This window comes from Capra hircus, chromosome 18, assembly GCF_001704415.2.
Source record: "Capra hircus breed San Clemente chromosome 18, ASM170441v1, whole genome shotgun sequence".
Classification (NCBI taxonomy): domain Eukaryota; kingdom Metazoa; phylum Chordata; class Mammalia; order Artiodactyla; family Bovidae; genus Capra; species Capra hircus.
This window is the reverse complement of record NC_030825.1, coordinates 18,721,285-18,748,477: the sequence shown is the minus strand read 5'-3', so window position 1 is coordinate 18,748,477 and position 27,193 is coordinate 18,721,285. Positions and strand designations below refer to the sequence as shown.

The 27,193-nt window shown below is 41.9% G+C and overlaps 1 protein-coding gene across 3 annotated transcripts in view; it reads left to right on the top strand.

Moving 5' to 3' along the window:
- The window catches only part of PAPD5 (poly(A) RNA polymerase D5, non-canonical), a 69,053-nt gene continuing 46,960 nt past the window's right edge, over positions 5,101-27,193 (top strand). For all 3 annotated transcript variants that reach the window (XM_018061950.1, XM_018061949.1, XM_018061948.1), the window contains exon 1: positions 5,101-5,773. In XM_018061950.1, coding sequence (XP_017917439.1) covers positions 5,145-5,773 — 629 coding nt within the window. In that variant the 5' untranslated portion in view covers positions 5,101-5,144. The remainder of the gene's footprint in view (positions 5,774-27,193) is intronic.

Here is a 27,193-nt window from a genome sequence, read left to right as displayed (position 1 = left end):
CAACTCTTTGTTGGGGCTTTAGCAGCTACCATGATCATATTATATGAAAACAGCAGCTCAGAACAGAGATTATCAAGGCAAATCAATAGGGATAGAAAGTAGATTAGCAGTTGCCTGGGGCTGGGAAAAGGGACTGGTTGCAAATAGGCCCTAGAAATCCTTTTAGGGTTGGAAATAAACCAAAATTGGATTGTGGTGATGACTGCACAACTTTGTAAATTTAGTAAAAGTCATTAAATTGTACACTTAAAATGAGTCAGGACATCCCCTGGTGGTCCAGTGGTTAAGAATCTGCCTTGCAACGCAGGGGACATGAGTTTGATCCCTGGTACAGGAATTAAGATTCACCATGTCTCAAGGCAACTAAGCCTGTGTGCCACAAACACTGAGCCTGTGCTCTAGAGCCTGTGAGCCCAAACTACACCTGTGCACCCTAGAGCCTGTGCTCAGTAACAAGAGAAGCCACTGCAAGGAGAAGCCTGCTCACGGCAGCTAGACAGTAGCCCCTGTCTGCAGCAACTAGAGAAACCCTGAACACAGCAATGAAGACCCAGTACAGCCAAAATAAAGAGAGGGAATTTTATGGTATAGGAATTATAAAGATTTTAAACACACGCATGTGTACTGTACACACACACACAGATACTTTCACTTCAAAAATCCCAGAATGCACACAATTTGAGCCATTTTTTCCCTGAAAGTTAGGAGTGAAGAAATTTTCACTGTGCAGAATGAGATACAGCCTTTCACATTGCCTGTTGTGTTGAAGTCTCACTGAAATTTAATTCCCTACTTGGAATCCTCTTTGTATTCACAAGAGAGGAAACAAACATGGTACAATGGTGTATACTTCATTCAAAAAAGGGAAAGTTGTAAATGGTGCCTAAGCCCCAGGTTATTAATACCTGGAGCAAATGCTTCATTTCCTAAACACAGAAGATACTAATCACTATAACTATGTGACTATTATTCACGGTTTTGTGAACTCTGGAGTGGAGTAATGTAATCACACTAAGATTTAATTATAATGACAATTATTTATAATACCATGTAGTAGTATATGTCTGTGCAATTCCCCTTCTGTTTTATTCAAGCTAATAAATCAGCAAAATCATATTTAAATTTGCTTGATTCTTGAGTAACTTGCTTCTCATTTCTCTATTCAATTTTCACTCTGCACAATCTTGGTGTTTCTGTAAATCTTACAAGTTGAGATCATCAACTCAATATTTTCCCCTCTAAGAATGACTAAACAACAACAAAGAACATGAATACTGAGAATGAATAGGACATTACATTATGCAGGAAAATGTCTGGGGTTTTGATAGCTGTATTTTTTGGCTCATCGATTTAATGAAGGTGGTTTTAAAGAATGTGATGTTCTAAATAGCAAAATGAAAAGGTTGAGCAATCAAAATTTATTATTGAAATCGGTATAGTCTTTCTCTTTGCTTGCAGTAGTAGATTACTTTGTGATAAAACATTGCAGATTTGTTGGGGAAAGTGACTATATTTTTAGGTATTCTAAAATTCCCTGGGTACAGTGGATAGGAATCCACCTGCCAATGCAGATGACACTGGTTCAATCCCTGGTCTGGGAAGATTTCACACAACTCTGAGCAACTAAGCCCAGGCACTGCAACCATTGAGCCCATATGCTGCAACTACTGAAGCCCATGTGCCTAGAGCTTGTGCTCTGCAATAAGAGAAGCCACTGCAATGAGACTCCCATGCAGAAGAGTAGCTCCCACTAGCCACAACTAGAGAAAGTTTGTGCACAGCAACAAAGACCCAGGGCAGCCAAAAATAAATTCTCTACTGGTTTACTTTAGACCAGATGGTTTTGAGGAAACTTCCAGAAGAGACACTATGATTCCACACATATTCAACACAACTGCACTGCCTTATCATCCTGTACACAAAGTATATTCCTGCCTCAGGGCCTTTGCACTTGCTATTTCCTCTATTTGATGGATCATTCCCTAGATGGTCATGGTCTACTCCCTAACTTAAGTCCCTGCTCAAATATCACTTCCTCAGAGCAGTCTTCCCTGATTAGCCCATCTAAAAATAGCACACAGTCACTAGCCTTTTAGCTTGCTTGCTTTCTCTGCACAGCATTTAGCTGTCTGCCTGACCTTATATGCTTGCCTTACTAGAATGCAAGGTTTATGAAGGCAGGGACCACATCATGTTCATTGCTATATCCCCAGATTCTTATATATTCCCCACATAATAATTGCTCAAGACATATTTCTTGAATTAATTAAGTGAATTTTAATTTGACTTTGAATATTTGCTTTTTGCCTCCCTAACCAGACAATACCTTCATGGAAGGCAGGGAAAAGTCCTGGTCACTTATTTATTTATTTATTTATTTATTTATTTTTGGGTCACTTATTTATCATCTCTAAAATGATTAGCTCAGTTCTGCAAGGATACTAGACATTCAACCAAAGTTTACTGAATGAATGCCTTGGAACATGGGTGTGTGACATGGCTGACTGGTCAGTGTTGCCAGTAGGTGAACAAGAAGAGTAATATCTCACCTTTCAGCCCATATATTACAAAGTATACTTTTATGTTTACCAATTCATCTGATCATTTTGTTAATACTTTACTAGGTCTCAAGGTTTGCCTGAAGAAACAAGCACTCAAAGATAACAAGTGTTGATTTCTGACATTTCAGCCAGTTCAGTCTCTCACTCAGTCACATACGATTCTTTGGGACCCCATGGACTGCAGCATGCCAGTCTTCCCTATCCATCACCAGTTCCCAGAGCTTGCTCACGCTCACGTCCATTGAGTCGGTGACGCCATCCAACCATTTCATCCTCTCTCGTCCCCTTCTCCTCCTGCCTTCACTCTTTCCCACCATCAGGGTCTTTTCAAATGAGTCAGTTCTTTGCATCAGGTGGCCAAAGGTATGAAGCTTCAGCTTCAGCATCAGTCCTTCCAATGAATATTCAGGGTTGATTTCCTTTAGGATGGACTGGTTGGATCTCCTTGCAACAAGAGATGCCACCACAGTGAGAAGCCCGAGCACTCCAACTAGAGTAGACCCCACTTACCACAACTAGAAAAAGCCCGAGTGTGGCAACAAAGACCCAGCACAGCCAAAAATAAAATAAAAAATTAAAATAAAAAAAGCTAATAAAGACTGTCTTGAAACATATATATGCATGGAAAGATTTTTTGAAAAGCGTTGATTAGTCCTCACGGTAGTTATTTCTAGACAGTGGGAACTTGCTATTACATTTTTTTGGCTTTGCATTTCTCTCACTTGTATTTTTAAAGCCAATCTGAAGTTATGAAAATAAGATTTTTTGTATACAATGCTTTATTTTTTAATTTGTCGATGTGAATAGCATAAAAATATCACTACTCATTTTCCTATGTTATTCTCAGAACATAGCAAACTTCATTCTGAGACAGCTTTTAATACTGATTTATAGTAAAGCAATAACAAATAGAATGAACCAAAATTCTTTATTTTGTGTGTGTGTGTGTTTTCCATATTTATGCCCATGTTATTCTCTGAGCAAGAAAAAAGGTAAAGTGATGCTTTATAATATATTTTCACCTTGGAAAAAAACCTTTCCAGGATATTGAACTCCCCAAACAGGCCAAAATCGGGCGTTAGGGACTCATTCCGGACTTTGGACCAACCTTAGAGGGCACACATGAAACATGCTCATTTCTTTCCCTTTTTTCTTTTGATGATTTGAAATACTTAAAACACCCTTTTGCTTATCTTTCACCGGAGGGATTTGTGGAAAATCTCTACTGGTGCCAACAATATGGTCCCCAAATTAGGCTTAAAAGGTTTTGGGTTTTCTTTAATTCTGAACTAAGAAGGGTTTTTCATGGTTGCTGATGCATCTTCGGGCACGTGGTTTCTTCACACGCTGAGTGGCTTGTGTGTCTGTCTCCCTGCCTGTGCGTCTGCGTGTGTTTATGAGTGCAAGTCTTTGTAAAGTGCGTTGGGGTGTGTGACGGTGGTTTTGAGCCCATGGCTTACGCACTCTACGAAGAAGCGTGTGCACCCCTGTAGGTGGGAGCAGGTTTCTCCAGTCTCGGGGTCGCGTGGGGAAACCCTCCACCAAGTCCTGCGGCTCCCAGTCCTGGCCAGGGCGCGGCAGGGAGGGCGCTGGGGGCAACCAGGTGGCCAAGCAACAGAGGAACCAGGGCAGCCTGCATCCGGGCAGGGTCCCGGACACGTGCTCTGCTGGAAAGAGGGACGCACTTTCCGCCCTCTGGAACGGTGCTTAGAGCGGAGATCTATCCTGGGAGGGGTTAGAGAAGCCCGAGGATCCGGGCGCTGCAGCCTGGGGGAGGGGACAGTGGGCGGGGCGGCACCGCCCACAATCTATTCCCTCCGGAGCTGGCGGTGACCGGCCTCCGTCTGGCCTCACCCAGCCTCGGGGGCCAGGAAACTGAGACTGGAGGCGGCACGCGCGTCAGGGGCGCCCTGACGCCCAGGTACGTGCGACCCCCGCCCCCCTCCCTAGCTGGGGTCGGGACGGTTAGACCAGGCGGTTGCGGCTCCCAGACGCGCCACACCGCAGCCTCTGTGACGCACGGCGCGGCCTCTGGGGCTGGACTGGCGGCTCGGCCCGGCGGGGGCGGGGCAAGCGCGGGAGGGAGGGGCGGGACGGGGGCGGAGCGAGCGGGGCGGAGCCGACGGAGGCCCCGCCCCGGGCCCGGAGGAGCAAGGACGCTACGGAGCAGGCGCGTCCCCCCCCCCGCCCCCCGCCGCCGCCGCCGCCGCCGCCGCCGCTGCCGCGCCGCAGCCGCCGCCGCCGCCGCTAGCCCTTCTCAGGAGCTGCCGCTGTCGCCGCCATTTGCACGGGGACCCCGGTGACAGGGGCTCGGCAGAGGGGCGGAGGGAGGGGGGAGGGCCCGCAGAGCCCCCGAGGGCGGGAGCGACGCCGCCTGCGCCGGCCGGGCTCCTTGCGCGACCGCGCCGCCCGCGGCGGGCCCCGAGCAGCAGCAGCAGCGGCAGCGGCGGCGGCAGCAGCAGCAGCAGCAGCAGCAGCAGCCGAGGCCGGGCGTGCGCCTGAGGCGCGGCGGCGGCGGCGGCGGCGGCGGCGGCGGCCCTGCGGGCAGCCGGGAGGGGCGGGGGCAGCGGCCGCCGCCGTTTGATGGATCCGAGGATCGCCTGGTTCCAGCCAGAGCAGCTCGGACCGTCCAACAGTCTGTGGATGCAGATCTGGGAGACCACCCAGGGACTGAGGAACCTCTACTTCAACCACCACTGTCACAGCAGCGGCGGCGCGAGCGGCGGCGGCGGCGGCAGCAGCACGGCCACCGGCGGGAGCGGCAGCAGCACCGGCAGCCCCAGCGGCGCGACCCCGGCCCCGGCCCCGGCCGGCATGTACCGCTCCGGGGAGCGCCTGCTGGGCGGCCACGCGCAGCCGGCGGAGCAGCGGGACTTCCTGCCCCTGGAGACGACCAACAACAACAACAACCACCACCAGCCCGCGGCCTGGGCCCGTCGAGCCCCCGCGGGCCCCTCGACGTCCCCGTCCCCCTCGGCGTCCCCGTCCCCGCACTCCTCGACCGCCGTCCCCGCCGCGGAGCCCGCGGACCCAGCTTCGGGCAGCAGCAACAAGAGGAAGCGGGACAACAAGGCTAGCACCTACGGACTCAACTACAGCCTGCTGCAGCCCAGCGGAGGGCGGGCCCCGGGGGGCGGCCGGGCAGACGGCGGCGGGGGCGTGTACAGCGGGACCCCGTGGAAGCGGAGGAACTACAACCAGGGAGTCGTGGGGTGAGTGGTGGCCTTGCGGCCTGGTGGCCTGGCCCTTGCACACGCGCAGCCAGGCACACGCCCACAGAAGGGGGGCTGGGAGGGGAGCCTGGGTGAGGCCCCCCAACCTCGGCCTGCCTTAGTTACTGGTCCTCAGGGGTCTGATGGCCGTCCCTCCTCCGTCCGTCCATACCTTCCCCCAGCCTTCGTTAGCAGTCCACACCTTTGCCCCCTCCTTCTCAGCTCCACGCCTTTTCTGGACATCCTCTCAACCCTCCACATCCTCCCCTCACCTCCCTTAGTCATTCACATCCTCCTTCCTAACCGTTCACATCTTCCCTGGACCACCCCCACCCCCCATCCATCCACTCTTTCTTCCCATCCCCCCCAGTCAAACACCTTCTCTCTCTTCTCTCCCCAGCCCTCTAGCCCTCCCCACCCTGCCCCCCATCATCACACCCCAAAATGAAGTCGCCTAGCACAGGCAAATCATTCATTCCCTGAGAACATTCCTGTGTTAGTGCCTTTTCACGGTACCGGACCTGAGGTGCTTTCCTTGCCAAGAATAGAAACATCCAGAAAGCTCCTCCCCCTCCCCCAATCCCAAACAGGAATCGTGGCAGCCCTGAAAGGCTTTGCTGGCTATTGACCCTTTGGCCCATCTCTCTATGTTTTATTTCTTAGAATTTCCTATGTTAGTGATGCCTTGCTGTGTCGGGAGTGAGGAATGAGGTGACAGTTAAGCTTAGGCTGGTGGAGATGGTGAGCTCTTCTTTCCAGGCGGATGGAACTTTCTAGGAGTTGATCGTCCTTGGCCGCAGTTTCTCACTGTAAAGTTGTCATCCTGGCAGAGACAGCCAATGCTTTTCATTCTAGGGGGTAACTTTATGCTAATGAGTGAATGTTGCACCACTAATGACTTTGTGTTTAAAGTTCAGCTGTTACAAAATGGAATCTTACCTGACCCCTAGTGAATTATGTACATAAGCAGGGACTGTTTCCAGGTTGATTTCCCCTGTGCTGGGATAGATTACAAAGTCTTACAAAAATTTTGTAAAATGAAGGTTTTGGGGTGTGTGTGTGTGTGTGTGTGTATGTGCGCGCGCGCGTGCGCGCACGCGTGTGTGTAGCTTGAGTACGGAGAATGAGCTTTAAAATTGCTTTTCACTTTTCAGATCCTTTTTTTACATCATGGGTTACAAGTAGGCAAGTGAAATCACCATTAATAGTCCCTTGTGGAACCTTTTCTTAGATTCACCCATTCATATCTGCCCCGCTTTGGCAAGCAGAGAGAGTTCTGTGTACCTTTTTGAAGGTCTGGTTAAAATGAGTTGGTGGGTTCCATCTGCTTCTAGTGGGCTGGTGTCTGTTCTATGCTACTATTACAACTCCCACCCTTTATGGAAAATCGCAGTTAAGCGTTTTAAGACTGGCACTGGGGGACATGTCAAACCTGTCCTCACTTTCCAGGGGGGATCATTTTGGATTGAGTCCTCTATTGCTAAGCTTCAAGGGCGCTCTCCATGGTCATCTTCTTTCAATAAAAGGCTCATGGTTCCATCCTGATAGCATTTCTAAGATGAAGCATAAACCTGTGGTTTGATGACAGGCGAATTGATATTGAGGGATTCTGATAGTTTCATTTCACAGGAATAAGCTCCAGTTAAGTAATCACTGCCAGTTAAAACCTCCAAGTTCCCTAGTTTCGTTTTACTGAAGCGTCTGCGTATGTATGTAACAAAGGTGTATTATAAATCTAAAATGCTGGCTGCCTCTCTTTGATAGCTTAGAAATTCCTTTTTACTTGCTAATTTAATGTTGAGGATACTGTAAAAGGCTCACATTTGAACTTAGGTAGAAGCAAGATACTCTTAGTCCTGGATTCAAATACTACATTGTCCTCAAAGGGATTAAGGAGAGGAATTTCCATTTCCAGAGGAATTGCTGTTTAAAAACGGATTATAAACCTATCTTAAAACTGCTTATCGATTCATCATTCTTCTGCATCCTTTAGAGGATGTCATCAGTTAAATTTTTTAAATTTTATTAAGTGGGACCTAAGTGTTTTTGTAAGAGTGTCTGACTGCTTAAAAATTCTTGTTGTAATTTATGGACCCTTATTTCTTAACTTTTGGGAAAGTCTTGCTGTTTTTAATACAGGTATTTTAAAAAGTCTGAATTCAGAATGTACCTCAATGTTATGCTATTCTGAGATTAACTATAGTAAAACTATTGAGAGTTCTGGGGATGTGACTGACATTTAGCTAATAGGTTAAAAAACTGTTGTGGTCCTTGGCCTCTGAACTGGCATGACCATCCAGGTAGGGAGAGGAAGCAAAAGCGCATGAACAGTGGCCTGGAACCCTGGGGCAGCTGGATACACACTCTGTCCCACATCTGTGATCTATCTGTGTTCTGTTTTGCCACAGCAGGTTGACTTACTCCCTGAACACTCCAAGATGCAGTTCAAAATCCTGAGTTCGTTGCTCAAGTTCTTGATTTTTTTTGTACTTTCTCTAAAATCTTGTAGTGCTTGTTTCATCTTGGTATAGTTGCTTATGTTTAATTTTCCTTTTATGTATATGTTTTTTCTTATCTACTAGGTCGCTAGTTGAGATGAAACTTCTTTCTTCCTTTCTTTTTTCAGTTGAGGTAAGATGGAAATATTTTAAATGTGGAGTAAGATGTTTGTGTGGCATTCTGAAATCCTCATAGTCCTCTTTCAAAAGGACTCCTCTCATCTGAGCTTACCGTCTCAGCCTTCTCCAGGAATTCTCCCTGACGCAGGGAGTTTGTTTGTTTTCCATTTTTTCTTTATAAAGTTGCTTTCACTTATTCTACTTTTGGGAATTCCTTCCCTTTCAGTGCTGGCTATGGTGTAGGGAGAAGTCCACCTGCTCCTGGTTGTTCATGAAAATGAGCTTTAAGCCCTTTTCTTTTCAAAGATTTAATTGTTGATCATCATGGGGAAAGAAGAGCTGACAAAAAGTAGCAAACATAGGAAACTTTTGGAGATTCAGAGTCCTTGGTCCTGAGCCCAGGTGTCCAGAAGCTTCCTTTGGAAGGCGCTTGGTGCTCAAGCTCATGAGGATAGGCTTATGTGGGCCATGTGGCCAGATCTGTAGATAATTTCCCAAGGCTTGCATGACTTGTTCAAAATAATGTTTTGGAGTATGAATTTGACAGTGGGACATCAAGAAGTCCCTGCTGGGAAACTTGGGTTTAAGGACTAATTTCTTGAACTGGAATGATGGGGTTGGAAATGGGAAAGAATGAATGTGAGAGGTACTACAAAGTAAGAATGGGAAAGATTCTAACTCCCTTCGTGGATTGAAATCCATGTTATTAATAACAGCTTTGAATGTGAGTGACTGGGAAAATGTTAATGTTATTGTTGAACACAAGGATTAGGACCACTGGTTTGGAGCAAAAGGCACGGTGATGTTTAGATGGGACTGTCTAGCAGGGGCTAGAAAATTTGGGGGCGATGAAATTTGGGGGCTGAGGTACAGTTGTTTTCACTGCAGTGGGGCAGTGTCCTTCCTTGTATATGTTGTACAGCGTAGCACAGTTGAGTCCAAGATGCTGACACTGTTCTTCAGCACTGACCTTATGGCCTCTTTCTATTTCTACACAATATGATCAGTGGGATTGATGTTAGTGCTGGCTCCAAAGTGATTGGGCAGATTAACATGGAAGAATTTAGAGGCCTTAGTCCAAGGGCTTGTTCTAAGTATAATTTGGTGGCGCTAGTGGTAAAGAACTCGCCTGCCAATGCAGGAGACGTGAGAGATGCTCAAGCCCTGGGTGGGGAAGATCCGATGGAGAAGGAAATGGCAACCCACTCCAGTATTCTTGGCTGGAGAATCCCATGGAGACAGGAGCCTGATGGGCTGTGGTCCATAGGGTCGCAAAGAGTTGGGCACAGCTGAAGCGACTTAGCACATAATTCTTATGTATTTGCTTATGTAGCCCACAGGAATTCTTCAGTGCACTAGGGCCTTCAGGTTATGGAATTTTTCTGTATTTGGGTGCTGAAGTGTGCTTTCAAGAAGACATTAGGTTTTCTGCACTGTAGATTCTACACTAACAATGTAATTCCTATTTGAGAATCTCACATCTGGTATACCGTGTACAGCTAAGCTGCTTCCATGCCACAACTCATCTGTCTAAAATCTGTGACAGTGAACAGTGTCACCCTGTCAGAATCATTGGTTTTTTAGCCTGTGGAATTTTTCTGCAGTACCCTTTAAGTTTTTAGGTGTTGAAAGGCAAAACCGAACAGTGACTGGAGCTTTCTGGAATCTGCCCTGGGTTCACACAGAAGGTTTAGCTTCTTTTGGAATTGAAGCATGAGAAAGGGATACCAGGAAGGCCTAAGGTAGGGAGGAGGAGGGCATGTGTGTTCCAGCAATCCGGTCCTGGTATGATAGATGGCCTTACGTCACAACTTCTTCCATGAAACCCCTATCAGTAAATCCTAGTGTTCGGAGTCTGCAGGGTCCATGGGAAGAAAATATACGGGCTCCCTTGCTGATACTGAAGTGATCAAATAGTTGTGGTTAGGCTTATTCTTATCCCTGTTGAAGCTGAGAAAAAATTAAAGTACTTTTCTAAGGAAAGTAGAGAAGCAAGGTGTTGTGTGATTTTACTCAGCTTTCTATTTTTCCTTTAGAATAAAATTTAGTGGAGAAAACTGTTTCAGGGTCACACCCACTGCACTGGAGACTGTTAATCATTAATGCACACTTGGGTATGGAGTAGTCTTGAAGGGGCTATAGGCCAGAGAGGATGCTCATTGGAGAATTAGGGTCCAGCTCCCAGCAGCTGACTGAGACTCCTGTTTTGACTCTTTCCTGCAGAGCTGGCTGAACAGCTCAGCCTGCTTCAGGAATTCAGAGGACGGCCAGTAGAATGTTCTTTGTAACCCTCAGAATATTTGTTAGGGACTCAGTTGCTACAGAACACCAAAAAGACTTTCAATTCATTTTTTACCATTTTTGACATGACACAAAATTATTTTTTTCTAAGAGTATTTATTGATGTTGAGGATGCCCTCAAGCTAGACTTTTCATTAATTTGAACCCAAACAGCAGCTGTTAATTTACTCCATCCTGTAAGTTACTTGATGATATTAGAGACTTCTGTATACTTAAGGGCTTTGGGTCATGTTGAAGTTAGAGTTAAAAGATTTTGGGAAAAACTGAATGTGGAGATGCTTTTGTTGTGTACTGGCTCCTTAATCACTTGAACAGTGTCAGAATGTGAAAAAAAATCTTGCCATGTGCATAAGAGATTTCATGTAGTATGTGATAACTGAACTCTGGAATTGTAGCTCAAATCATGCTTTCTGCTGAAATAGTTTGAATAGTATACAGAAACCTATGTTTTCAAATTAGTTCTTTATTAAAAATGCTCTATTCTGTAAAAATGCTCATGGAGCCTTTTTGCCATGTTCCATATACTAACATATACTATATTAAGCCTTTTGTATTTGTTATATTTTTCTCGTGCGTTAGCCCCGTCTAATTTGTTTTAAACTTTTTATTTTTAAATATAGATTCCCAGAAAGCGGCAGAAAATAATACAGAAAGATCCCATGTTCCCTTCACCTAGTTTCACGCAGTGATAACATCTTATATAACTATTGTTTAATCTCAGAACCAGGAAATTGACATTGTTATAATCCATAGCATTATTCAGATTTCAGCAGTCCTATATATACTCATTTGTGTAGTGTGTGTGTCTAGTTCTGTGAAAATATTACATGTGTAGATTTGTGTGACCACCACCGCAATCAAGATATAGAACTATACCATCACCTCAAAGATCCCTCATGCTATCCCTTTATTTTCATGCACACATCCCCTCATTTCTGACCTCTAGCTACTAATCTGTTCTCCATATTTACATTTTTTAAATTTTGAAAATGTTATATAAATGGAATCATATAGTACTTTGACTTTTTTCCAGTTACCATAATTCCTTGAGTTCTATCCAGAATTTTGTATGTGTTAATAGTTCCTTCCAGGTCTTAGTTGCACATGCCGGATCTTTAGTTGTGGCATGTGGGATCTGGTTCCCCAGCCAGGACTCAAACGCAGGCCTCCTGCCCTGAGAGTGACTGGAGCACCAGGAAAGTCCAGTCGTCCCTTCCTCTTTAATGCTGAGGCACGACTGAAGCAACTCAGCAGCAGCAGCTGTGTTCCAAAGGGCTTGCTTGGTGGCTCAGCGGTAAAGAATCCTCCTGCAGTGCAGGAGCGGCAGGAGATGCTGGTTCGATCCCTGGGTCGGGAAGATCCTCAGGAGGAGGGCATGGCAGTCTACTCCAGTATTCTTGTCTGGAGAATCCCATGGACAGAGAAGCCGGGAAGGCTACAGACCATGGGGTCCCAAAGAGCTGGACACGACTGAAGGGATTTAGCATGCATGCACAGTGCTCCACAGTGTGGAGGTACACAGTTTAACGATGGAAGGACATTCAGGAAGAGTTTATATATCGTTTTTGGCCTTTGCAAATGCAACTGTTTCATGAAGTATACATTTTTTATGTAAATATAAGTTTTCATTTTAGAGGGATAAATGCCCAAAAGTGCTGGGTCATTTGGTAAGCACATATTTTGAAAGAAACGGGTAAACTGTTTTCCAGAGTCACTGTATCAGATTACATTCCTGCCAGCAATGTATGTGTGATCTGGTTTCTCTGCATCCTTGCCAGCATTTGGTATTATCACTTTTTAAAAATTTTAACTGTTCTCATATGAGTAGCAATAGTTTATTATGCTTTTATCATAATAACCTTCTCATGAATAACTCCACCTAATTTTAACTTTTTAATTTTTATTTTAAAAACTTCTTGGCAGTATTGAGAAAGTCTGCAGTTAAAAATCTAAGTAAAATTGACTTAAAAGGGCCTTATTTTTCGATTTGCTTTGATTTTAGCAATATTGCTTGAACTCTTTTATCTTTGAACTATTTTGCAGTGTTTCCTTTACATGTTTCTTTTTCTTGGAAACTGGCATGAAGTAGAGTTTTATTTTCATTTAACTAAAAACATATAAAAGAGTAACTGCAGAGTTTATTTCAAAATTTAGAGTCCTTCTTTTCATATGTTTTGAGTAAACTTTATTTTCTTTTGGCTTGGCTGGATTTTGTGGGAGTAAACCCTGTGCTTAGTGGTGATTTTTTTTTGTTGATGGTGGTAGTAAGAGTTTGTTTTCAACAATATTTTTATATCTTAACAATGCCTTTAGACTGTGTAGAATAAATATTTTATTTTCATACCTCTGCTAAAATAAACTGTGTTTCATTGGAACCATTTTCTGGACTGAGAATTGGGACCTGGTCTTCTATTTTTTGGTTACCAATCCCTTGGAGTCACTGTTTCGATTTTGTCAACATAACATAACTTTTAGCGCTGTCACGTTTGTATTATAAATTAAATTTATTATGTTGTAAATTTCTGCCAAAGCAAGAGTAAGAATGCATTAGGATTGTGGTTGTGGAGTTATCGTCTAGTAATTTGGATTTACTAAAATGTTTAGGCCTGTGATGAGGTTTTAAATTTGATGTCTTTATTCCTTTATTCACCCTTTGTTTTCTTCTTCGTGTGAGGTGTTAATACCACTGTTTGTTAGGATACTTGTTTTTAAAACAGTATATATTTATTTGTTACTTAATAAGTGCTAATTGTAAAAAAAAAAAAAAAAAAAACACAGAAAAATACAGCTAAACCAAATGAAGAAAAAATAGCCCCTCTAATACTACTACCAGCACATAACTACTGTTAGCACATTTTTAGACTTTTTCATGTATGTTTACATATATTTTGTTTTTTCTATCATTATGGACTCCACTATGGGTATGCTTAAATTTTTTTTTTTTCCTTTTTAAGGAAAAAAAATTTTTAAAGAACAGAAATGTATTCTCTTGCAGTCTGGAGGCAAGAAGTTAGAACTGATTTCTAAGATTGTTTTCTACTTTGGGAGAAGGGCATCAGACTATTGTGGGCATACTTTTTTTTTTTTTTAAGACTTAAAATTTTCAGAAATTCATTTATGTTTGGTTGCCCAGGGTCTTCGTTGCTGCTCACAAGCCTTGCGGCGAGCAGGGACTGCTCTTCATTGAGTGTGCAGGCTTCTCATTACCGTGGATTCTCGCGTTGCGGAGCACAGGCTCTAGCCACACGGGCTTCCGTAGTTGCAGTACTCGCGCTCAGTACTTGTGGCTTGCGGTCCCTAGAGTGTGGGCTTTGTAGTTGTGGTGAAGGAGGTTTGTTGCTCCAGGGCAAGTGGAATCTTCCTGAACCAGGGATCGAGCCTGTTTTCCACACATTGGCAGGCAGATTTCCATCCACTCTACCACTAGGGAAGTCCTGTGGGCATCCTTTTTTGAGTTAAAAAAATTCATTACTGTAACAAGTATCTTGCATATGAAATGCATTTCTACAGCATTTTTAAATACCTCATTACCTTTAGTATGACTCCGTGTACCTACTGTGTGTGGACGTGATATTCCCTTGGTTGAATGCACCTTGCTTTATTTCACCAGCTCCCAGGTGAACATTTAGTTTGTCTTTCCAGTCTTTCGCTTTTTATAAAAGATGTGTTTTTAGCTAACCCTTTGCGCCAGAGAGGATTATTTATTTTTTTGCTTATTTTTACTTAGATAAAATTCATATGCTGTCATATTTGCCCTTTTAAAATGTACAACTCAGTGGTTTTTACAATATTACAAGATTGTGTAATCATCACAGCTATCTAATTCCAGAACATTTTCATTACCAAAGAAAGAAACCCTGTACCCATCATCACTCTCCACTCTTCCCTTCTCCTTCAGATCCTGGGAGCCTCAGACAGACTTTCTGTCCCTGTGGATTTATGATTCTGGACATTTCATAAGAATGGTATCATGTAATATGTGGCCTTTTGTGTCTGGCTTTTGTTTCATGAAAACATGTTTTCAGTGTTTATTCATGTTGTAACATGTATCAGTCCTTCTAAATATCCCAGTGTATGAATATACCATATTTTCTTTATCTGTTTATTAGCTGGTGGACATTTGGTTTGTTTCCATCTTTTTGGCTGTTATAAATAATGAACATGCATGTACGGAATCTTTTGTAGATATGTGCTTTCATTTTTCTTGGGTTAAGTGTCCAGTAGTAGAATTGCTGGATTATATAAAGTGGCGATAGTATTTTTCATTCTCACCACCTGCAGTGACTGAGGGTTTCTAGTTTCTCCATGTTCTTGTCAACACTTGTCATTGTCTGTCTTTTTGATTATAGCCATCCTAGTGAGTGTGAGGAGAAGGCAATGGCACCCCACTCCAGCACTCTTGCCTGGAAAATCCCATGGACAGAGGAGCCTGGAAGGCTGCAGTCTATGGGGTCATTAAGAGTCGGACAAGACTGAGCCACTTCACTTTCACTTTTCGCTTTCATGCATTGGAGAAGGAAATGGCAACCCACTCCAGTGTTCTTGCCAGGAGAATCCCAGGGATGGGAGAGCCTGGTGGGCTGCTGTCTATGGGGTCGCACAGAGTCGGACACGACTGAAGCAACTTAGCAGCAGCAGCAGCAGCAAGTGTGAAGTGATGTGGTATCTCATTGTGTTTTTGATTGCATTTCTCTAATGCACAAAGGAAGTTGTTGAGCATCTTTGCATGTGCTGGTAGGCTGCATGTATGTCTTCATGAGGTCGCTCAGTTGTGTCCGACTCTTTGCGACCTCATAGACTGTAGCCCACCAGGCTCCGCTGTCTGTGGAATTCTCCAGGCAAGAATACTGGAGTGGGTTGCCATTTCCTTCTCCAAGGGATCTTCCCGACCCAGGGATTGAACCCAGGTCTCCTGCATTGCAGGCAGATGCTTTAACCTCTGAGCCACCAGGGAAGCCCTTGTCTTCTTTGAAGAAATGTCTATTCAGGTTGCTTGCCCGTGTTTTCTTCTTTTTAGTGGATTGTCTTTTTACTGTTTATTGTAAGAGTTCTTTTTATATTCCGGATTATAGACCCTTATCAGATGGGTGATTTGTAGATACTTTCCTCCATTCTGTGGATTGTCTTTCTACTTTCTTGATAGTATCCTTTGAAGCAAAAGTTTTGTTATTTCTATCGTATACATTCCAATTTACCCATTTTTTCCTGTTGTTTGTGCTTTGTGTGTCATACCTAAGAAACCATTGCGTAATCCAAGATCACAAAAATCGACCCCTATTTTTTCTTTTAAGAGTTTTACATTTTTAGCTCTTGTATTTAGGTCTCTGATACATTTTGAATTCACTTTTATATATGGTGTGAGGTAGACAACCAACTTCATTCTTTTGCCTGTGGATATCAGGTTGTCTCAGCACCATTTGTTAAAGACTATTCTTTCCCCTTGCCGCATGGTTATTTCTTGAGGATGAAGTTTTAGATTGGAGAATGTTTCTATCTTTTAAGGCTTTTGCCAGATTTTCCTGTGGAAGATCAAGTCAATTTACCCTAATGTCAGTAGTGTGCGTGAGTCCAAATTTTCACCAGTTTTATTACAAATAAAAACAAATACCAATACAAAAGAAAACAATTTCTTGCCAATTTTATAGGTAAAAAATAGAATCTTACTGATTTCATTTGTGCATGCCTTTCCCTGCCTGTGTATTTTTCTTTTCCGTTTCTTGTTTTCCTTGCCTATCTTTCTCGTGAAAATGTTTGTCTTATTAATTTGTAAGAGCCCTTGATCTGTCCTGTTACAAATACGTGTAATTTAAAATTCTGATCTTATGATTTATAGTTTTTATTAGAATATAACTTACATAGAATAAAATTCACTCGTTTAAATTGTACAAGTAGGTGACTTTGGGAAATATATACAGTTGTGTAACCATAACAGTCAGTAAGTAGGAAGAAGATACAGAATATTTCCATCACTCAAAAGGTACAAAAGGTACCCTCATGCCAGTTCAGTCATTCCCTTTCCCTCCATCCTTTGCCCTAAGCACCCACTTTTGCCTTTTCTGGGATTTCAATTAAATGGAGTTAAATATACCATAGATAGTATATAGTCTTTTGCACCTGACTTCTTTCTCTTACCTTGATGCTTTGGAGCTTCATCCATATTGTGCGTAGTTTTGTTGTTTGTTAGTTTTGAATGCCAGGTAGCATTCCATTGTATGGATCCATCAGAACATGTTCATCTGTTCTTTGTGACCTGTAGATTTTGCAAACATACCCACTCTTTTTGGTTGTATATTACTTACTATTTTGTGACTCATCTCTGAACAGACCAGAATGAGCCACACATTTTTTGGTTGGAAAATCAACTGCTGTATGCAAGCCACTGTGCTAGGCTTTTTGTGGGAAGTAAAGACAGAAAACATTCCCTGCCTTCTAGGAAATTACGGGCTGGTTGGATAAACTATTAATAGATAAGGTGGAGAGGTTGCTTTTGACTAGTGAGATAAGGCAAACTTTGAAAAGAGTGGACATTTTTGCTGTTTTGAAAGATTGGTTAGGTTGTGGAGGATTGGAAAGGACAAATTGATTGTATGGGTTTCATATGATAAACCCTACTGGGATAGGTTGGATATACAGCTGTCCCTGGGTTCCATGAGTGCCTGTCGATACCAAAATATGGAATGCGCAATCCCTTATGAAAAATAGTGTAGTGCAGTGAATACAGTTGGCCCTGTCTATCCGTGGGGTTTGCATCTGCAGAATCGACCGACTTCAACTGAAATTTTGATCCATGGATATGGAGGACCAATATGTGGTATTTAGCATAATTGAGATAGGTGAGGAGCAGGATCTACTATGATGGTTGACCTTTCTCAGAAATTGTGAAGGTCTGAAATTACTTCATTTCTTTAAACCTTTTTATTATGGAAAATTACAAACAGTATGGAGTTAGACAGAAGAGATAATGAATGTCCATGTCTTCATCACGAAACTTTGGCAGTCACCAACCCATGACCAAACTCACTTTTCCTGCATGCCAGTCCATTTCCACCCATCTTTATTTTGAAGCAAATTCCAAGTGTCACATCATTTTACATAAATATATGTGTCTCTAGATAAGGGTTTTGAAAGAAACCATTATCATAATACCATTATTACACCTGAACGGACAGATTACAGTAACTCCTTAGAAAGTGAAAGTGAAAGTCGCTCAGTCCTGTATCTGTTCGCTTCTCCAGGGGATCTTCCCAACGCAGGGATGGAACCCAAGTCTCCCACAATGCAGGCAGATTCTTTACCAGCTGAGCCAGAAGGGAAGCCCAGATAACTCCTTAGTTGCGTCAGATATCCAATGTTTATATTTTCTCTCCCATAATTATTTTTTTTAACAGTTTGATCAAATCAAAATCCAGATGAGTTTCTTGCATTGTTATTGGTTGAAATGCCTTTTAAGTCTTCTAATCAACAGCTTCTCTGTCATCTGTTTTCCCTATTAATTTCTTTGTCTAAGAAACTGGGTTGTTTTTCCTATAGACTTTTTTACTTTCTGAGTTTTGCTATTAATAATTGCATTCCTGTGGTGTCAATTTAATATGTTCTGTTGTCCCCCTGTTTTTTCTCTTAAGTTTGTAATTAGATCTAGAGGGTTGTTTAGATTTTTTTGTTGTTTGCAAGAATGCTTCATAGACAGTGGTGGGTACTTTCCCCAGGAGAGACATAGTGTCTGAATGTCTTTCTTTTTGTGATATTACTAGTCAGTAATGATCATTGTTTATATGTATTAATTCATTATTAGGGTTGTAAACATCGTGATATTCTTATTCTCTTGATCTTTTCTCAGTTATTAGCTGGGACACTCATAAAAGGAGAAACTTTTCCTTCTCAGCCATTTGGCTGTCTTGAAATACAGTTCTCATAGGGAAAACAGGGTAAGAGTGAGAAAGGGGATATAACTTTTTAACTAGCTAGCTCTCTTAATGAGGTGTCATCCCTCAGGAAAGAGAAGCAGGGTGGGCTGCAGGAAGGTGAAGCGGGCTTTGGGCCGACTAGTGCCTGGTGTGTGGGAAAGGCAGTCATGAGCTGTCCTTGGCCTTTGGGCGGCGGCTGGGACTGTCAGGGGACCCCTTGGCCCATAGCCACACCTGACCTTTGCTTTCAGCTTGTGGTAGCTGAAGAAAACCACGATGGATGTAGTGGCCTGTGAGCCTCTGCTCAGGAGGCGGAATTCTTACAGCCTTACCTCAACAACCAGGAGTAGTACATTTGCTTTTTCCTTTAAATTAAACTTGGATTATGTTGCTTCATCTTGTGCTAATACTCTTTGGCCTTAGGCTAATGTAACCCATACAGCTTGGAACAGGAAGGATTCCTGCTGGGAGTAAATCTTTAACACTTTCAGTTCAGTTCAGTTCAGTCGTTCAGTCCAGTTCAGTCGTTCAGTCATGTCTGACTCTTTGTGACCCCATGAATAGCAGCACGCCAGGCCTCCCTGTCCATCATCAACTCCCGGAGTTCACTCAAACTCACATCCATCGAGTCTGAGCTGCCATCCAGACATCTCATCCTCTGTCGTCCCCTCTTCCTCCTGCCCCCAACACCTCCCAGCATCAGAATCTTTTCCAATGAGTCAACTCTTTGCATGAGGTGGCCAAAGTACTGGAGTTTCAGCTTTAGAATCAGTCCTTCCAAAGAACACCCAGGACTGATCTCCTTTAGAATGGACTGGATGGATCTCCTTGCAAGCCAAGGGACTCTCAAGAGTCTTCTTCAACACCACAGTTCAAAAGCATCAATTATTTGGCACTCAGCTTTCTTCACAGTCCAACTCTCACATCCATACATGACCACTGGAAAAACCATACCCTTGACTAGACGGACCTTTGTTGGCAAAGTAATGTCTCTGCTTTTCAATATGCTATCTATGTTGGTCATAACTTTCCTTCCAATGAGTAAGTGTCTGTTAATTTTATGGCTGCAATCACCATTTGCAGTGATTGTGGAGCCCCCCAAAATAAAGCCCGACACTGTTTCCACTGTTTCCCCATCTATTTCCCATGAAGTGATGGGCCCAGATGCCATAATCTTCGTTTTCTGAATGTTGAGCTTTAGGCCAACTGTTTCACTCTCCTCTTTCACTTTCATCAAGAGGCTTTTTAGTTCTTCACTTTCTACCATAAGGATGGTGTCATCTGCATATCTGAGGTTATTGATATTTCTCCCGGCAATCTTGATTCCAGCTTGTGCTTCTTCCAGCCCAGCATTTCTCATGACGTACTCTGCATGTGAGTTAAATAATCAGCGTGACAATATACAGCCTTGACGTACTCCTTTTCCTATTTGGAACCAGTCTGTTGTTCCATGTCCAGTTCTAACTGTTGCTTCCTGACCTGCATACACATTTCTCAAGAGGCAGGTCAGGTGGTCTGGTATTCCCATCTCTTTCACAATTTTCCACAGTTTATTGTGATCCACACAGTCAAAGGCTTTGGCACAGTCAATAAAGCAGAAATAGATGTTTTTCTGGAACTCTTGTTTTTTTGATGATCCAGCAGATGTTGGCAATTTGATCTCTGGTTCCTCTGCCTTTCCTAAAACCAGCTTGAACATCTGGAAGTTCATGGTTCATGTATTGCTGAAGCCTGGCTTGGAGAATTTTGAGCATCACTTTCCTAGTGTGTGAGATGAGTGCAATTGTGCGGTAGTTTGAGCATTCTTTGGCATTGCCTTTCTTTGGGATTGGAATGAAAACTGACCTTTTCCAGTCCTGTGGCCACTGCTGAGTTTTCCAAATTTGCTGGCATATTGAGTGCAGCACTTTCACAGCATCATCTTCCAGGATTTGAAATAGCTCAACTGGAATTCCATCACCTCCACTAGCTTTGTTCGTAGTGATGCTTTCTAAGGCCCACTTGACTTCACATTCCAGGATGTCTGGCTCTAGATGAGTGATCACACCATCGTGATTATCTGGGTCATGAAGATCTTTTTTGTACAGTTCTTCTGTGTATTCTTGCCACCTCTTCTTAATATCTTCTGCTTCTGTTAGGTGCATACCATTTCTGTCCTTTATCGAGCCCATCTTTGCATGAAATGTTCCCTTTTCTTGAAGAGATCTTAACACTTTACCTCCAAATACTTTTTCAAAAGCGTCTATTTGCATGTTGAAAACCATGTAGCAAGCTGTGTAAAGAAAGCCCAATATGACCTCTGTAAAGGCAGACTCCAAGAAGATGACCTGAACTGAGCCTCTAGGTCATGGTTTGGCTTCAGCTTCCTTAAGAGTTTGTGGTCACCCCTCCTGGGGAGTCAGTAGGCAGGGAAAACGGTAAGACCCGGCACAGTGGAGATAGTTATGGACATTTCCCTTCTGCAGTGCTGATCTTCTGTCTTTTCTCCCCACGAGCCCAGTGTGTGTGTTTTGCATCTGTGTGTCTGTATCTGTGTATGTGTGATTTTTTTCTTAAGCAGTTTTATGTTTATGGAAAAATTCAACAGGAATTACAGAATTCTCATATATTCCGTCACTTCGCCACCCCCACCGCAGTTTCCTTTTAATTAACATACTTTATTTGTAACAGTCGATGGGTCATATATTGATACAGTATGATTAATTAAAGTTCATCATGTAATTGGGATGAACTCTTTGTATTGTACATTCTGTGGGTTTGGCAAATGTGTATAATGACGTGTTTCCATCATTACACAGAATGATATCCCACAGGATAGTGTCATTAGCGAACTGTCCCGTGTTCTTCCCATTCATCTTTTTCTCCCCCCGAGCCTCTGGCAACCATTGATATTTTTGCTGTCCCCATAGTTTTGTCCTTTTCCAGAATGTTATATCGGAGAAGGCAATGGCCTTCTCCAGTACTCTTGCCTGGAAAATCCCATGGATGGAGGAGCCTGGAAGGCTGCAGTCTGTGAGGTCGCTGAGGGTTGGGCACGACTGAGCGACTGAGCGACTTCACTTTTCACTTTCATGCATTGGAGAAGGAAATGGCAACCCACTCCAGTGTTGTTGCCTGGAGAATCCCAGGGACGGGGGAGCCTGGTGGGCTGCCGTCTGTGGGGTCGCACAGAGCCGGACACTGAAGCGACTCAGCAGCAGAATGCTACGTAGTTGGCGTCGTACAATATGCGATCGTTTCAGATCGTCTACTTTCCCTCAGCAGCATGAGTTTACGGTTCCTCTGTGTCTTGTCCTGACCTGCTCACGCCTTTTTTATGGTTGCATAGTGCTCCATTGTGTGGATGTGCCACAGCTTATTTATCCAGTTACCTGTTGAAGGATATCTTGATTATTAAGCTGAATGCAGCTTTTGGTGTGAATATCAGTTTTCAGCTACTTTGGACTAGTACCAAGGGGCGTGAAATTCATGAATTGATGGTAAGAGTTTATTCAGTTTTATAAGAAACTTCCAAACTGTCTTCCAAAGTGGCCACACTATTTTGTATTCCCACCAGCAGTGAACGAGAATTCCTGTTGCTCCACATCCTCTCCAGCATTTGATGTCGTCATTGTTTTAGATTTTGGCCATTCTAATAGATGTGTAGTGATAATCTCATTGTTTTAATTTGCAATTCCCTAATCATATATGTTATCAGGTATCTTTTCATAGACTTATTTGGCATCTGTATTTTCTTTGGTGAGGTGTCTCCTCAGATTTTTTGTGTTTTTAAAAAATTGAAGTATAGTTGATTTACAATATTGTATTAATTTCAGATGTACAGCAAAGTAATCTGATATGGATTATACTCCATGTTTTGCTCATTTTAAAATTGACTTATTTATTTTTGAGTTTTAAATATTTTGGATACCAGTCTTTTATTAAGTGCGTGTTTTGTAAAATATTTTTCCCAGTCTTTGGCTTGCTTTTTCATTCTCTTGATAGTGTCATTTGCAGAGCAGAGGTTTTTACTTTTGTGAAGCCCAATTTAGCAATTCTCTTTCATATATCGTGTTTTTGGTATTGTGTCTGAAAAGTTATGGCCAAACTCAAGGTCACCTAAATTTTTTCTATGCTATCTTCTAGGAATTTTATAGTTTTGTGTTTTACATTTAGGTATATGAGCCATGTTTTAGTTAATATTTATGGAAGATAGACCATCTGTGTCTAGATTCATTGTTTTGCATGTGAGTATCCAGTTGTTCAGCGCTGTTTTCTAAGAAGACTGTCCTTGCTCCGTTGAATTGCCTTTGTTCATTTGTCGAAGATCAGTGACTGTGTTTTGAGTAGGTGTATTTCTGGGCCCTCTCTTCTGTTCCACGTCTAATCTTTCCCCGGTACCACACAGTCATGATTACGTTAGCATCATTGTTAGGTCTTGAAGTCAGCTCATGTCATTCCTCTGACTTTATTCTTCTCTTTCTGCATTATTTTCACTATTCTGGATCTTTTGCTTTTCCATATATATTTTAGAATTAGTTTGTCATTATGCACAAAATGTCTTGCTGGAATTTAGATTGGCGTTTCACTGAATCTATAGATCAAGTTGTGAAGAAATGGAATAGCCCTCTGTTTCTTTAGGTCTTTGATTTCTTTCATCAGAGTTTTCTTTTATGAACTTATGTTGTTAGATTTATACCTAAGTGTTTCTGTTTGGGTTTTCTGCTAATGTATATGGTAATTGCATTTAAAATTTTAAATTTCCATTTTTTGTTGCTTGTATTTAAGATAGCAGTTGACTTTTTAAATTAACTTTGTATTCTGTAACCTTACTAGAATGGCTTACTAGTCCCAGGAATTTTTTTGTTGCTTCTTTGGGATTTTCTACATAGATAATCATGTTAGTAGCAAACAAAAGCAATTTTGTTCTTTCTTTCCAGTACATAGACTTTTATTTCCTTATTTAGTCTTATTGTGTTAGGAGTTCCAATATGATGTAGATTAGGAGTGGTGAGAGTGGACATCTCGCCTTATTCCTAATCTTAGTGGGAAAACATCTAATTTTATAAGATTTTTGTAGTTTATTCTTTATCTACTTGAAGAACTTCCCTTCTGTTTCTGATTGTCTGAATGTTACTTTTTTTCTTTCCTTTTTTTTTTGGCCACGCTGTGAGGCATGCAGGATCTTATTAGGTTGGTACAAAAGTAATTGCAGTTTTGGACCGTGAATTTTAAATCACTGTATTATAACTAGGCTTAAACAGATCTTATTAATCAAAATAGGAAGCATTACAATCAGCACATTTTTGCCACTGAGAAAGAAGTTTGTTTCTATAGTGTAAGAATCCGTGCTTCAGGCTTCAGTGAACTCTTGAAAAGCATTTTCTGCCTCCTGCTGGTTGTGGAACGTTTTGCCTGCAAGAAGTTGTCGAGAGGATTGAAGAAGTAATTCACTGGCGAGAAGTGAGGTGAATATGGTGGGTGAGGCAAAGCTTCATAGTCCAGTTCGCTGACTTTTGAAGCGTTGGTTGTGCAACCCGCAGACAGGCGTTGTGGAGAGGAATGGGGCCCTTTCTGTTGACTAATGCCTGCTGACGTCCTTGCAGCTTTCGGTGCGTCTCGTCAATGTGCTGAGCGTACTTGTCAGATGTCACGGTTTTGCCAGGATTGAGAAAGCTGTAGTGAATCACACCGGCCGCAGACCACCCAGTAGTGGCCATGGCCCTTTCTCTGGTGCACGTTTGACTTTGGCACGTGCTTGGTGCTGCTTCTTGGTCCAGCTACCGAGCTGCTTGTCACCGGTTTTCATATAAAACTTGTTGTCACACGTCACAGTCCGATTGGGAAATGGTTCATTGTTGTTGTATAGAATAAGAGGACACTTCAAAACAACAATTGTTTTGATTTTCAGTCAGCTCAGGAGGCACCCACTTAGCGAGCTTTTTCACCTTTCACCAGTTTACTTCAAATGCCCAGTGACCGTAGAATGGTCAGTGTTGCGATCTTTGGCAACTTCCTGTGTAGTTGTAAGAGGGTCAGCTTCAGTGATGGTTCTCAGTTGTCGACTTCCGGTGGTCAGACATTACCCTCCTCATCTTCAAGGCTCTTGTCTTCTTTGCAAAACTCCTTGAAGCCCCGCTGCTCTGTACAAACGTGTTGTTGATGTTTCGAGTTGTCTCTGCTGCTTTATGACCCATTTTGAACTTGAATAAAAAGATCTCTTGAGTTTGCTTTGTTTAATATTATCATTTTTACAGTAAAAAATAAATAAATAAAACAGCAGGTGTCATTAGCAAAAAACATAAAGCGAGAAATGTGCATTAAAATGATGTATAATGTAACTACATTTATTTAATAATGTATTTCAATATCAAAGAACAGAATTCAGCAGTGCAAAACCCGCTATTTCTTTGGTACCAACCTAATAGTTCCCTAACAAGGGATTGAATCCTCGCCCCTTGTAGTGGAAGCATGGAGTCCCAACCGCTGGGCTGCCAGGGAATTCCCTTGCTGAGTGTTTTTGACGGGGTGTTAGATTTTTTCCAAATGCTTTTTCTGTCAATTTAATATGACTACCTGATTTTTCTTCTTTAGTCTGTTGATGTGATGTAAATTTATTTTTGAATGTTGACTCAGTCTTGGATACCTGGAATAAATCCCTGTTGGTCATGGTGTATAATTCTTTTTGTACATTGTTGGATTTGATTTACTCATATTTTGCTCATATTTTTACTTCTGTGTTCAGGAGAGATACTGGTCTGTAGTTTTTTTGTTCTTATAATGACCTTGGTTTGAGGATTAGGCTGATGGTCTCAGAGAATGAGGTAGAAATGTTCCTCTGCTTCTATTTTCTGGAATAGATTGTGGAGAATTGAGATAATTTCTTCCTTCAGTCTTTGGTAGATTTCCCTAGTGAACCCATCTGGGGTTGGTGCTTTTTATTTTAAGTAGGTTGTTAATTATTTAATAGATAAAGGCCTATTTGTTGCTTTTGCATAAATTCTGGTAGATTGCCTCTTTCAAGGAATTGATCTGTTTTTCTAGACCAAAATTTATCAAATTTGTGGATTCATAATGTTCCTTTATTACCTTGTTAATATCCATAGGATCAGCAGTGATGACCCTTCTTTCATTTCTGATATCAGCAGGTAGTGTCATCTGTTTTTTTTCTCAGTTTGGCCAGAAGGCTTATCCATTTCATTGATGTTTTGAAAGAGTCAACTTTTGTCTCATTGATTTTTCTCTATAGATTTCTGTTTTTCTCTGATTTCTACTCAAATTTTATTTTTTTATCCTTACTTTGAACATAATTTGTTCATCTCTTTCGGTTTCCTAATGTAGAAATGTAGATAATTGATTTTTACATTTCTCTTTTCTAATTGCATTTAGTGCAAATAAATGCTGTAAATTTATGAATTTTCCTCTGTGTTCTGCTTTCCCTGCACAGCACAAATTTTGGTAAGTTGTATTTCTATTTTCATTTAGTTAGGACAATCTCTTGAGACTTCTTCTTTGACCCAAATTTTATTTAATTTCCCAAGTATTTAGTCTCCAAGTTTTGTATATTTAATTTCCAGTTACTGTATTTTGGGATTTTCCCACTGTTTTTTAATTACCGATTTCTAGTTTAATTCTGTAGTGGTCTGAGAGCATACTTAGTGTGATTCATTCTTTGGAATTTGTTAAGATGTGTTTTATGGCCCAGAATGTGATTTGCTTATAGGACTTTTTTTTTTTTCCTCCAGAAGAATGTACTGATGTAAGGTTTTTCCCTTTTATTGTATGAGACTTCAAAATAACAAACAAAAAATCAGAATGAAACAACCTGAGTGTTCATTGATGGATGATGTGGTAATAGACACACAGTGGAATACCGTTCAGCTTTATGAAGGAAGGAGAGTCCAACGCATGCTGTGACATGGATGAAACTTAAGGATGTGCTAAGTGGAAAAAAGCCAGTCACAGAACACAGATGCTGAATGATTCTACTTCTGAGAGAGATGTAGGGAGTAGGTAAAATTCATAGAGACAAAAAGCAGAACAGTGATTGCTAGGGGCTTAAGGATGAGGGAGAAGAGAATGGGAGTCAGTGTTGAGTGAGTGCAGAGTTGCATTTGGGGAGATTGAAAAGCTCTGGAATGAATTCAGGTGTGTAATATAAACAAGTTCTGAAGCTCTCTACAGCATATGGCTATAACTAATAATCATCTATTGCGTATTCTGATTTGCTAAGAGAGTATATCATTTTTTTTACATATTACAACACACTAAAAAATTAAAAGGGGGCAGGAAGAAACTTTTGGAAGGTGTCGGATATGTTTCTGGCCTTGTTAGTTGGTGATAGTTTTACAGGTGTAACACACATTAAATATTTTATGTGTCAATCATACTTCAATAAAGTAGTTTTTTAAAAAAGTTCTGTAGGTAACTAGTGGTGATAGTTATCAAGGTGTGTATATCTTAATATCATAGAAGTGCACACTTTAAATGATTTAAATGGTAAATTTTAATGTATGTTTTCCCACAGCTTTTGAAACTGGAGAAAAGAATTAAATCAGAACATTGACAAAAGGTTAAAGAGTTATTTTTTAAATTTCTTTATTCCAAATGTTTGTATT